General features: G+C 39.8%; 1 protein-coding gene across 1 annotated transcript; it reads right to left on the bottom strand.

The window, feature by feature from the left end:
- Positions 1 to 1,935: 1,935 nt before the first annotated feature.
- efcab7 (EF-hand calcium binding domain 7) lies at positions 1,936 to 12,817 on the bottom strand (the record flags this gene model as incomplete). The annotated part of the gene is made up of 13 exons (XM_079221360.1): positions 1,936 to 2,553; positions 2,789 to 2,896; positions 3,571 to 3,780; positions 4,056 to 4,204; positions 4,322 to 4,455; positions 4,751 to 4,917; positions 5,208 to 5,317; positions 5,897 to 6,038; positions 8,438 to 8,559; positions 10,905 to 11,151; positions 11,606 to 11,692; positions 11,954 to 12,165; positions 12,688 to 12,817. The coding sequence occupies 13 exons, from the start codon at positions 12,815 to 12,817 to the stop codon at positions 2,473 to 2,475; spliced, it is 1,899 nt and encodes a 632-aa protein (XP_079077486.1). The 3' UTR covers positions 1,936 to 2,472.
- Positions 12,818 to 13,095: the final 278 nt, after the last annotated feature.

Below are 13,095 nucleotides of genomic sequence, written 5' to 3'. Positions count from 1 at the left end.
TCTCTAATAATGCAATTTAAATATCACAAAGCTACCCTTACTCAGAGAGAAAGATATTGGCATACCATGCTATATTTGCGTAAAAGGGTGAATGACACATGGAGAATATTGTGAAATAGTCCACTTAAGGCCACTGTTGTTTGCCTGTTGCATCAGTGTGTGTCTGATTATCATAAGCAGAACAAAGTTTAACGTCAGACCTGCCATGATGAAAATGTGTGTGTGTGTGTGTGTGTGTGTGTGTGTGTGTGTGTGTGTGTGTGTGTGTGTGTGTGTGTGTGTGTGTGTGTGTAGGTTGTTTATTAACCAAGATATCTAGCTGTATATACAAACATATATGCAGAGTCAACTTACTCTCAGTTCTATCAATCTATAGCAATAGCTAAATCTACATCTTATTGCCAGTTGACCAATTCCCTGGTTTTTAGTTTTGCCACAGTGGATTTATTGGCATTAATCTTGGAATCATCATGGAAATTACATTTTAATGAAATAAAAGTTCTGCAACAAAATTACAGCATGAAGAGAGAGTGAAATAATACAAATATAAAGTGAAATAGTAAGAATATAAAAACATTAATAATAATTTTAATTGCAGAATGACAAATTGACTCACAACCCCTAAACCCAGACTGTCCTGAGCAGTGAAGTGTTACTAGACCTCTGTGTTGGGAAAGGAAGAGCAGACAGGGGCTCAGGACATTAAATACATCTCACATGCCATATGACATTTACGTAGCTGGCTCTACGGTTTCAGAAGAGAAAGTCAAAGGGCAAATAACGGCCCAAGAGTTATAAATAGGAGGTCAAGACTACTCTCAACTAAAGGCCAAGGGCAAATAAAGTTTTGACCTGAGCGCAATGCAAAAGAATGCATTTCATTGCCAACCCAAATCCCCTCAGCCTCGTACTGTATTAAGAATATGGAGAGTGGTGACAAATGTCTGCACAGTAACAGGCAGATATAAACAGACTGCAATCACAATAACTAAGATACAATCCTTCATTTAAATGTAAAAAGAACATTCAGGAAGAATTGATTTGGTTATCAGCAGGTCAAAAGATGTCTGGTTACAACCAGGCTACATTTTGTTAAACGCTTCTTTAGATGTCCAGATTACATCTCACATTGTTTCAACAGCATTTAAACAATAATATGTCAATGTGCAGTCACTTCATGTAAGGACCAGCTCTGGGCTCTTCCTCAAATATCACACACATGTAATACCATTAAAACATCTATTATATGTGTCACCTACATGCCTAAGAAACACTGATTATCCGCCATCGTTGTAGAAAACGATACCAACTAGATGTTCAATCCACCATTGTTTCTGTTAGCCAAAAATGTTGCAGTGTTGGAGGAGAGCTGAAAGAAATCCAGGTTTCCAATGGATACAAATCTACTGGGACGGCCATCTAAACAGTGTAAACCTGCCTGATTACAGGGACACAGTGAAATGTCATCTGCAGAGCATCTGCCTGTATTTCTTTTGTATTTCCTGTTGAAACAAAATGTTGGTGTTCGGCATAATCAAGGGTTGCAACCAAAGACATATCAGCGAATGATCTGTGATAGGAATATTTTAATAATATTTACATCTACATGACAAATGGGATCAAATGTTAAGTAAAATATATAGAAACAAAATTAAAGTAAATATTGGCGAGTTTGTTTTGGCCCATATTACATGACTGTATGCAGCTAAAAAGGTGAAAATCATCATGATTGAAGAGTGTGGTGATGCAGAAGCCAAACATTTACATAAATAAGTATGGTAAATAGCAATCTATATTAAAAACAATTGCAATGGCTACAACAAAATGTATATTGATGTTTCATAATATAGTAACAGTACAGCATCAGACAATAGTAAACGTATTTAGAAATGTTGTTTCTAAAAAAAAAAAAAAAAACTGACAATTGACGATAGCCATAATTTAAAGGATGAATTATGAATTAAAATGTGGTGTTGGCAATTTAGTCCTTGATCTATGCACTCCATACATTTAAAGTGTTAATATTTGTAAACAGAATTTTGAAATCCTCTTCAATATGTTACTGTTACTGCTTTTTGTTGTGCATGTCAAAGGCAGAACAAAAGCAGTAAAAACCATTATCAGCTGCACTTTATGACTAGAGTGACCATCCTTAGCTGCCATCAATGGTTCACACCTCTGATGCCTCGAGGCTCTGAGCTTCTGAAACAGCGTTCTTGCTGCCGGGCCTGATCAAGCTGCTGGCTACAAGCAGCCAGAGGGTCTCAGCTCCTGTTGTCCAACATACAAGGCTCTATACAACTCACAGATAAGCTTTGAATGTGGAGCTTCTAAAAGCTGAAAGGATCAAGCCGTGTTCTTTCTGGACCTACAACACACATTTGGTCCGACGACACTTTTCTATGTGTTATGGACCCTACATATCTCTATCTGGGCACATCACTGGCGTAGTTGAGTGATGACAGTGCAGCTTTACGTGCAGGGCAGTATGGTCTCTACACAGTTGTAGGTCCAATCCTGTCTCTCATTGATGGGCAGAATGTGTTGGCACACCTAGAACACAAGATATTTGCGTTAGTATCCAAAACACCATATAGTAATTTCATTACATGTTATCACCATGTTAATGATTACAAAAGTATTTTCGTATTCAGAATGAACACTTATTGCACATTTGAATGTTGTAGAATGAAACGTTTTCAAAGTCATGATTTGTTCTTGTTATGATGAGATTACACGGTTCATTTATTGCAATAATAAAAACCAAGACAGGGCTTTCACTTCGTACCATCTTAGTCCTGGCTGGTACCTCGACTGCGAACACGCTCATGCCTCTGCTGCTGCAGCAGTTCCTGCTCTGCTCATTGTTTACATGGACAGTCACTTTCTGGTTGGTCTGCAACACAAACGGTATATTGGCTCATTGAAAGCGAATGAGGGTCAAAATGCAGTACAGATTGTGAAGCCTGCTCAGGAAAATGAGCAATTCGTGATTATGGGCTACATAAACAAAATTGACTTGACTTGACTGGTCACTTCACTAATCAGCTTTCTTAACACAAAGTCACCATGCAGATATCGGCTACAACAGCTCATTCAACAGACACATGCTGTAGACATATAATTACTCTAGCACTCTAAAGTCGTAAGTAGTTCCTTTGTATCATCCGGTCATTCTTTCTGAGTAGCTCCTGTTGCTATGAGAATCAATACGATAGCTGCATAGCAATTACACACAAACAGTGTCCTGGAAAGTGTTGTTAATATAAACAACTTACTTTTTATACAATATACAAACACCCTGATTATCTGTACTTTGAGTAACACTGATTAGAATTAGGTAAATAATCATTATTATTTATGTCATTCTTTTTAGTTTCCCCCCCCCTTGATAATTAGCACCTCATAAATGTATGAAATAGCTTATTCACTTCCAGTCTTCACTCATTCTCTCATTCAAGGTTGGACTATTATCCCCCTAGTGGCCACCAGGACACATGGCAATTTGAAAATCACACTGAACCAGATTACTCTTCAGATCATCACTCCCACATAAGGTTTGTTGTCTACCTTGTTGGCTATGAGGGAAGAGATCCTGTGTTCCCCACGGTAGGTGTAGATGAAGACGTTGTCTTGTCCTCTCAGTGCTTTGGCCCCTGTCCTGGCTGTGATGGACTTCTGGAGAGCCTGGTTCTGAAGCTTGGGCCCTGAGTCCATACTGAGTGGCTGGATGGATGGCTGAGTGCCTTCACAGTGTACATCTATCTGGAATGGACAAGCCTGACAGAGTGGAAGGTAGAGGAGTTAATTAATTAAAATAATTAGTAGGATGGGCGTGTTTCTCTCTGTATGTGTGTACATTACAGCCAGTGCTTTTGCACTCTGAGGCTCAGGTCATGGAAATAGAGTGAAAGAAACATGGAATTGAGAGTCAATTCAGTAGCTGGTTGTGCAGAATGGCTTATTGAAGGTTAAAATGTATTTTCTTATCAAAAATAAAATAAAATAAAATGTCATGCCGTGTGTTTTCAGGGAGAGCAGATGTGTAAACTTACATCTACTAGCTCCAGCATGCGGTTGAAGCCCATGGCTTCCAGGGTGACCCACAAGTCTGCAGGGTCTCCATTTTTCTCTGTGGCCTCCATCAGGTTGAGCTCCATGAAGCCCTGCTGTGTCAGCTGGTTTTTCCTCATATCAAAGTTCTCTACACACCCAAACAAAAATGATGAGATACATAATGGACCTCTCCCACTTACATTATTAAAAATAAAAGTCACATAAATGTAACACTGTGTATTAGTGCCATAATGAGAATGAGTACCTTTGCAGACAGCCCAGGAATCTTTGTCACATTTCTCTCCACTGGTCCTCAGTTCAAAGAAATTGTACTCCTCCAGACTGAGCAAACCATTGCCGTCCAGGTCTATCACCTCAAAGATGTCAGACAGCACCTCCCTGTGGCACAGAGGGAGCAACACAGAGACGCGTCATATGGACAGCATCAATTAATTCACTTGTCCATCTTTCCACTACTGTATCCATCAGTTAGACTGCTGTGGTGGCAACAGAGAAAGAAAAGCAGTCCAGACTTAAGTGTTTCAAATCACAGACCAGACTGTCTTTTTCTATGCTGACATTACTACTTTATACATACAAACTTCATGATGTGCGCACACACACACACACACACACACACACACACACACACACACACACACACACACACACACACACACACACACACACACACACACTGAGCTCTCTGGTGAGGTCTAGTTCTCCGGTGTCAGTCCTGTAGACGAGCTCTACAGGTTTATTAGACGGGCTCTTTTTACTCCTTTTCTTTAGTTTGCATCCACTAGTGAAGGGAAGCAGGTAATAAGTCCCAGCATGCAATTCTCCTTTCCAAACATATTTCTGTGGGAACAAAAGAGGAGTAGCAGCAAAGTAAGTTAAAACACAGAGTGCATCCTGGAATGTAGGACAATCAAGTTTCAACTTCATAGTTCCAGACATGCTGCTACCTGGTAGAATATGTGTATGAACACATACTTTCAGCCATCCGGGGTTAAAATTTGAAAGTATTATTCTATCAACACACAAACACCTAACTTATTAAGCATCATCGGGGATGATACAACAATCTAACATTGAATATGAGATCATGTTTAAGTATATGTATATCTCTCAATATAAACAACACATACTTCTTTGTCCTTTGACTCAGTGAAACCCACTAAAGTTGAGTCTTCTTTGGTTTCACCAGCTGCCATTGCAAAGAGAGCCGTGTCCACTGTCATCCATGAAGAAGGCTTGTCTGAAAAATAACACAAGATAACACAAGATACAAGGCTTCGGTATAGATTATTAAATAACAGGATGTTCACTTTGTGGACAAAACAAACAAAAAACAAAACCTATTTTTTAATACAAAAGTGCCATATACAACCATGTAAAATTAGGGAATGCCATTGCAGATACAGGAGTAACTTTCCACAACCTACATCAATTCACCATCTGCATGCTCTAATTTTCTAAACTGAAGTGAATAATCTAAAATGTAATGGGACAACCATTTCTTTTATGCCAAAAGGTCTCAAAAAGCATCTTCTCATCGTGTTCATCTACATTGTGCCTGCCGCCAAAGACAGGTGGGAATCCATGCTGCAGGAAGCTGTCCAGCAAAAAATTATAATATGGGACTTCCAAGTAATGAATATGAGGGGCCGAGGTCCAAATCCAGAATACTTGAATTCCCACTAGCTCTCGAGGTGCTGTGCTGACCCTAATTTTGGACTTCCCTAATCAGGGCAGCAACCATATAACCAATGGGGTAATCCCATTTTAACTGTTTGTATGATCTTTGTTTATGTGTAACACAAGACAGTGCCAGTACCGGGTCCGTGGCTGAGGCTGAGTGGTTGGATGGTTATGTAGACATTGGTCGTCTGGGGAACGTGGAGCTGGTACTGCAGAGAGCCGATACTCCCATCATCCTCCAAGAAGAAACAGCCCTTCACATAACTGTGATGCCACTCCTGGAAAATGGATAACATTTCTGCTTAACGACAGTCCCAACACATCCATACAAATGGATGTAGTTTGGCTAATAAAGCAGAAAGATAATACTTGGAGCTTTATCAAACCTAGATCCAGTTGTTTGCTATTTCAAGCCATTTGATGCATCATATAAACAGTATATTATGTTATGTGTAGCCTAATATACTTTGTTATGTGTGGTCTCTCATTAGATCCTGACACAATCCAGACAAACTGTTTCACGGCTTGACAACAAAATGCATTTATTCATTCAACAGAAAACAAAGCTAATTTGCAGTTTCTATTAAAAGGGGGATTGATCTTGTGACGTGGAAAGTATATTTCGGCATGAAAATGTGAATTAAGTAGTCAATCATAACAGTGAGGTTGCTCACTTGATAAACAGAAACTGCCATTGTGATAATCACCACTCCAACCTTCAGGGGGCATATTCATTATTACACAGTTTGGCGTCAGCTCAACAGCATGTAAACACTTGTTATACTCCTGCTGTTCCAGAGGAGGGCAGAAGTGTCACACTGTGTTTTCTGCAAAAGGCTGAAGTAAATCTCCCTTTCGGACCTGATATGGCAAATTGGAGTCCATTTAACTTTGATAAATACACCCTTTTCAATCTTGGGCCAGCGGCCATTCAGAACTACCAAGAGGCTACTTAGGCAATATTTATGAATCCTTATATTTCTCTCCTTTTGCAATACTGTTGTTCCTTTGTATGACAGCACAACTGAAATTAGGTAATATTTTGAAATTGAACTGGAACATCAAAAACAAGGACGTTTTTCGTCCACTCATTGGAGACACATTAAATGAAAACACAGTTGGTGTGGATACACAGTAAGAGGACACTGAGGGCTGTGCAAGTCTAGAATAGGCTATATATCCTTTTAGTGGACAAATAAATCATCAAGTTAAACAAAGAAAGTACCATAAAGACGGAGCACGTCACTCATTTAGAGAAAAGCCATTTTCTCAAAGTATTTATCTTGGGCTGTGAGAGGCATAAAAGATCAAACCATAACACTTCAGTGGCTTGTCCGGACAATATGAAATGAGGTAAACTGCCATGGGCACCCATCAACTGCTTAAAGACATCAGAATTAATGCCCCCACAGAGAGAGGGTCAGCCTGCAGACTAATAAAGGCGCTGTCACGATCTCCGGCCACAGGTCTGATTAACTGCGGCACAGAGGGTCGAAGGATACCAAACCAGCCACACGCATACAAACAGACAAATTTAAACTGCAACCGTTACATATAACTGTAACCTATTCATAAAAACAAATCCTGAAATGATAGAATATCCTTTACTTGTTATGTTTGTATTCATCACAACAACATTTGCATCCCACAAGACGCATGCATGCACACGCACATACACACCACTACAAAAACACAGCCTACCTCCCTCCATCCACCACCTCCCAATTACCACCTCCGGCCCATGACAATATAGCAGCCAATACAGCAGGCAGAACTTCCCTCAGAGGTAATCTCTGGACACACATTCTTTAACCACGATGATGTCTGGCCCTTTCCAATCTCAACACAGTGCCTGGACCTGAGAGATGGAGCCCAGGGCTGTTATTTCTATTTATTTATTTAATTTTCTTGCTGTAAAGCAAACCAGATGAGGTTAAGCCAAAAAGTGTGAAAACAAAGAGTGTGGGATCAATACAGTGTATATCTATCCACCCCGGGCTAAATTCGCCCATCATAAAAACAATGGGTACCAGTGACACTGGGAGAGCAGTGGGGATGCGAAGTCCTTTGCTATCACGGAGTATCATTGGAGCCCACATACTTACAATATTTCCAGGTTTAGCCAGTGATGGGACAAACAATTCATCTTTTAGACTCATAACATAGCTTGCATGTTGCATATAGAATATAAAAAGTATTATAACTAAAATGAGCATGATCTAAATGTGCACATGCAATGTTAATTTAATTGTCTGAAAAACATATGTAAATGTATAATTGATGCCTACTACCAATACAAAATAAAAAATAAAATAAGAATATAAAAAGAATATACGGCAATAAAATGGATGAGTTATTACTATACATTACTGTATTAACTTACATTGAATGTCATTAAAAGACATTTATAAACAATAGTAGACAGGAGCTAAACTAGGACTAAAAGTTGAGTTATGACTTTACAGCTCTTTTACAGTTAATACTTTGTTTAGTATAAGAAAGTCTTCAAACATGGACTTTCATGGGTGACTGACAAACACAATCTCAAGCTACATTCTTGACATATAATTTCATAGATTAATATGGAAAATAATTGACAGATGAATTGATAATGAAGATGAGATAAATTGCAGCTCTAGGGTCTTTATGACTACGGGAGGCGGGGTGGGGGGTTTACCTGTAAGCCTGAAGGCTCTGATATTTTGCTGGCCTTAGTGCTGCTGGATGTCATCGTGATTGAGTTCGACAGTGACGAGCGTCTGCTGCGAGCAGAAGAAGGACGGGAGGATGATCTGCTGTCTGACACACACACACACACACACACACACACACACACACACACACACACACACAAACATAAAAACTCACATCGCTATTCGCGAACACAAAAGCACATATGCTGAAAATCCATCCAAAGTTATGATAAATAAATCAAGTTGCTGCAACAGAACGCTCAACTGACTGAGTGACAAATGAAGTACAGCCCTCCTCTCTCCGAACAGTAAACACACGCTTGAGAGAGAGAGAGATGAGGTGCACAACATAATTGACACTGTAATCCGTCTTCACAGAAGTCCGTTCCCAAGTTCAAGCGAAAGATGGTTACTTTGCATTTGGGTTCCGAGAAAGTGTGATCTCTAGCTCAACTACCTTTTAATTAATTATGGAGGCCTTTTAAAACACAAATGGCATAACAGCACCCTCTCAAATCCATTATCTTGCACAACTTTTTCCCCTTAACTCTAATTGAAGCCAGAAAATATCAATTCACTAATGAGGGGTCTGATTGTTTCCAAGCCCAGGAAACCCAGAAGCGAAGTAATGTGATAGGGTTACAAGCAAATTACCGTAGTGGAGAAATAAATAGACCCACTGTCATGGTATTTGTGATGGATCAATTTTGTATTGATGGGGGTATTTTAATCTCAAGGATCAAATTGGAGCTGTTGTGTGAATGTGGACAAAGATGCACTGAAACATGGCCAAACAAAAGCTTCTGTGTGAGTTTATAATCAGTATTGTTTAAGCACTGGTGGTGGAAAACTGCAAGAATTGAACTAAAACAGACCAATTATCAGAGAAACACCATGACAGTTCATCAATCGGTCTGACTGTTTGCCAAAAAATGATAGACACACAACAACTGATGCCTGATAATTGGTCTGTATCTCATCAATTATGTGTGCAACAATTAGCCAAAATGGCCCATCTCCCATACAGTTAACACATACTTCTCATTGTAGCACTGCTATATACTGACAAAGTTAGGCGCAAATGAGAAGTCAAAACTGGTGTTGAGCTTCAAGAATAACCGATTGAACATGTGCAATCACGTTGCATCTTGTGTTGGAGCCTTGTTAAAATGTAGCAGGTATAAATCAATAGGAGGGAGAGGCACAATAATGTGATAATCCCGACAACTATGTGGGAGCTCATTTGTTTTTGCAGTGGTGGTCGACTGGGCCCTCCTCTCGACCACCGTCTAATCCCTCATCATCTCCCCAGTGAGAAGTGGTGGAATCCTCCAAATCAATAACATGAACATGGACTGACCACCTAAATCAACCCCATCTATCTTCCCACTGAGGGCCTGTCCGTGGCTCGCTCATCCAGGATCTCTGTTCTTCTCTTTCCTCGGAATGCTGGCACTAAAGTGCAAAAAGTGGATTTTTACATCCACCGTAAACCGGCTGAAGGTGGTGTATTTTTGCCCAGAAACACTCTGTTGATTCATCATCTACGGTTGCGGAAGGCTGAAGCTGGACGTGATGCCAGTACTTGTTTGTTTAAGCAATGAAAACATATTTTTTGGCAAGAGCGCCAACTCCAAAGCCATAGTTGAACGGCAGCATTTTTCATCAGCGTAGATGGAGCTTTTGTCAATCTCTTAATGGCAGAAGTGATTACCCAAATCACAACGCTTTACAGTCTCCTCCCTCCAAACAAGCTGCCCTAATTGTGCGGCTATTATGATGAATGGACTGTCCTAATGAGGTGATTTGTCACAGGGGAGTGAAAAATCGATCAATAACAGAGCTATTATTTATTCATCAAAAGTAATCGGCGAGGCGTATTGGGGCAAGCAGTGTGTACGGGTGTGCAACAATATATTGGAATCTGAAGTATACATGATGTGGTCGGCGATGGATGCTCCTTTGTACCTGTAGGTTGTGCCGCACAAATTGTCATTATGTTCTGGAGTATACACAAATAAGATATTAGCATTTAAAATAATTAAAGTAAAGACTGCTCAATATATTTTCACCATAGCTGGACAGTGAGTAGAGTATAGTGACTGGTGATGCAAACAGTACAGTGCAGAAAATTCTGGGACAGAGTAACTACGAGAAGTCATTGACGGTTATAATCTTTGCTTTTCTGTTTTGACTCTTTTTCTTTTTAAAGTTTGTTATTCATATTTGATCAGAAAGGGGATTCTATAATATATAGTCAGAAGATTATGCTTTGTGTGTGGAGAAGAGTACTTTTGAGGGAGAGAAATGACAGAGAAAAGGGTCAACATTTTTTTCCGTGAAATCACTCATGTCTTTAGACTTTCAAAAAATCCGATATATTTCCTACTTGACTGCTAAAATTACGGCAGTCACTTTTAAGATAGATTATTCTATCACTACATGTTTTACCTTTCTTGAGTGTAGTGTCTGATTCTGCCCGGGGTGTTTCTGGAGGTTGAGGAAGAGTCGCTGCCACTTGTGCTGCTGCTTCTGCTGCTGCTGCTGCTGATGACGATGATGCTGATGACACTGAGCTCTTTGGAGGGCTGTATGACTGACTGCCAAAGTTCTGTCTCTTCAGCTTGGCATTTGCCTCGAGCCTCTCCAAAGCAGCCACCTGACACTGTTCTACTGTAGACACAAGCAATCTGCAGAACTGGCAGTGAGAGAAAACCAGCAGTGAGAGCATGATACATGAGGATGTTGTGAGGCAAGAGAGAGGGTCAGAGATGCTTACATCTTAGATGGAGGTGAACATATGGCAATAAATAAAGAGAATATTGGAGCAAATCATAGGGAGTCATAGGGTTGTTTGCTTTTGCACTATTTAACTTCGTATCACTGACTCTTCTGTAGTTTATGTGAATTAAATTCAACTTTAAAAAAAAAGTTTTTGCTGCTTGGTATTGTAGGCTTTGTTGTGAGACTACGTTGTGCATTGATTATCTTAAACTGATCAATCAGATGAGACATTTAAATAACCAATACAAGGAAGGATAATGTGTATTTAAAATACACTTGTATTGACTTGGACACATAAGTAAACCTGACAAGTGTGGGGCATACAGCAAAGTGATAATAGCATCAGACGTCACTTCATACTCATTTACCTCTGCATAGTCCAGTTTGCCGTCTTTGTTGATGTCAGCCAATGACCAAATCGCATTCACCTCTTCAGCGGTCATTTTCTCGCCTCTCTAAAAGATCCAACATATTTTTTTGAGTAGTAGAACACAACAACAACAAAAAAGACATGAGACAATCAGTGATTTTAATCAATTTATGTTTCGGCAGTCTACATCTATAATACAACATTAGTGGGTCCCCTGGTGTTTTAGATGTACAGCGTCACTCTATTTAATCAAAATTAACAAGTTTAACCAAAGAAGATGAATCTTAAAAATAAGCAGACAATTTGTTACAGATATCTCATACACAAACTGTTTTAGGTTACTCACAGTAGTAAGGGCCTTCTCCAGTTCACTGTGTGAGACGAAGCCATCACTGTTCAAATCCATTTTTTTGAAGGCTCTCATTAGCTCAGTTTCCTCAGTTTTCTTCTCATTTTTAAGAATCTCACAGAAGTCATCAAAGTTCAGTTTGGATGTTCTCGGGGTCCAGTATTTATTGAGAGTTGCATGGGTTGGATTTCTACCAGCCTGCTGTAGAGCTTAATAGGATAAATGGGAAAGAACATTGAAACTACACGTAGCAATGGCGGATGACAACCAACAACTGTAGCACAAGGACCGTTTTGTTCTGTGCTTAGGGTGTACATTATTAAAACATGTAAAATCTCCCACAATGAGTTGATTTTCGTATTATAAAATGTAACCCCTTAATATGCACGCCATCACTCTTCATCACAACTATACAGGATAAGAGTGTAAAGGGGACATATACTCTAAAAACCTTTTGAACATGACAATTAAGTCAATATTTGCGAACAGACAAGCTGGAAATTAGAGCATCAATACGAGATGGCATCAGCCGATGCTAGTTCAGATGACATCATTATCTCTCGCATGTTAACATGTGGACCATATATGTTATAGAAAGAACGGGGATGAAATCTATCGGGTATGAAGTTTTCTTGGCACATACACGTTGTATGCTAACAGTTGTATAGCAAGCAAGCTATTTGTATTTATTAACGCTAGTTAGCTAGCGTAATAGTTTAACATGAGCTTACCACGACACAGCTGCTGTTTCGAAGCAATATTTGTCAAACTAGACTTGAACACAGCCAGGTACGCGGCTCTACACTGCACGTAGAAAGCCTCCTCTTCATCAGAAGGACGAGGAGACTCTTGCAAAGACATCTTAGTAACGAGGGATCGACTTGGTTATCGGTCGCTAATTGACAGCGAGCTAATTTAGCCCTCTTCAGCGCATCCAACCAGACAACAGCCAAACACGGCGGCTAACTGCTATTATTTTTACTTTTTTTATCCCACTGTAACAATCGTCTGAAAGCATGCGAAATGCATTTTATTGAGCCAGATTCGCGTGAGCAGAGACACCAAAACACCGTTGCTACCTTGCCGTCTGTTGCTAGGTAAACAAAAAACTCCTCGGTGTTCACCAAAAACAGCACGGA

The sequence above is a fragment of the Taurulus bubalis genome (assembly GCF_910589615.1).
Source record: "Taurulus bubalis genome assembly, chromosome: 7".
Lineage (NCBI taxonomy): Eukaryota > Metazoa > Chordata > Actinopteri > Perciformes > Cottidae > Taurulus > Taurulus bubalis.
The sequence above is the reverse complement of the archived record's forward strand: the minus strand, read 5'-3'. Positions and strand labels throughout refer to the sequence as shown.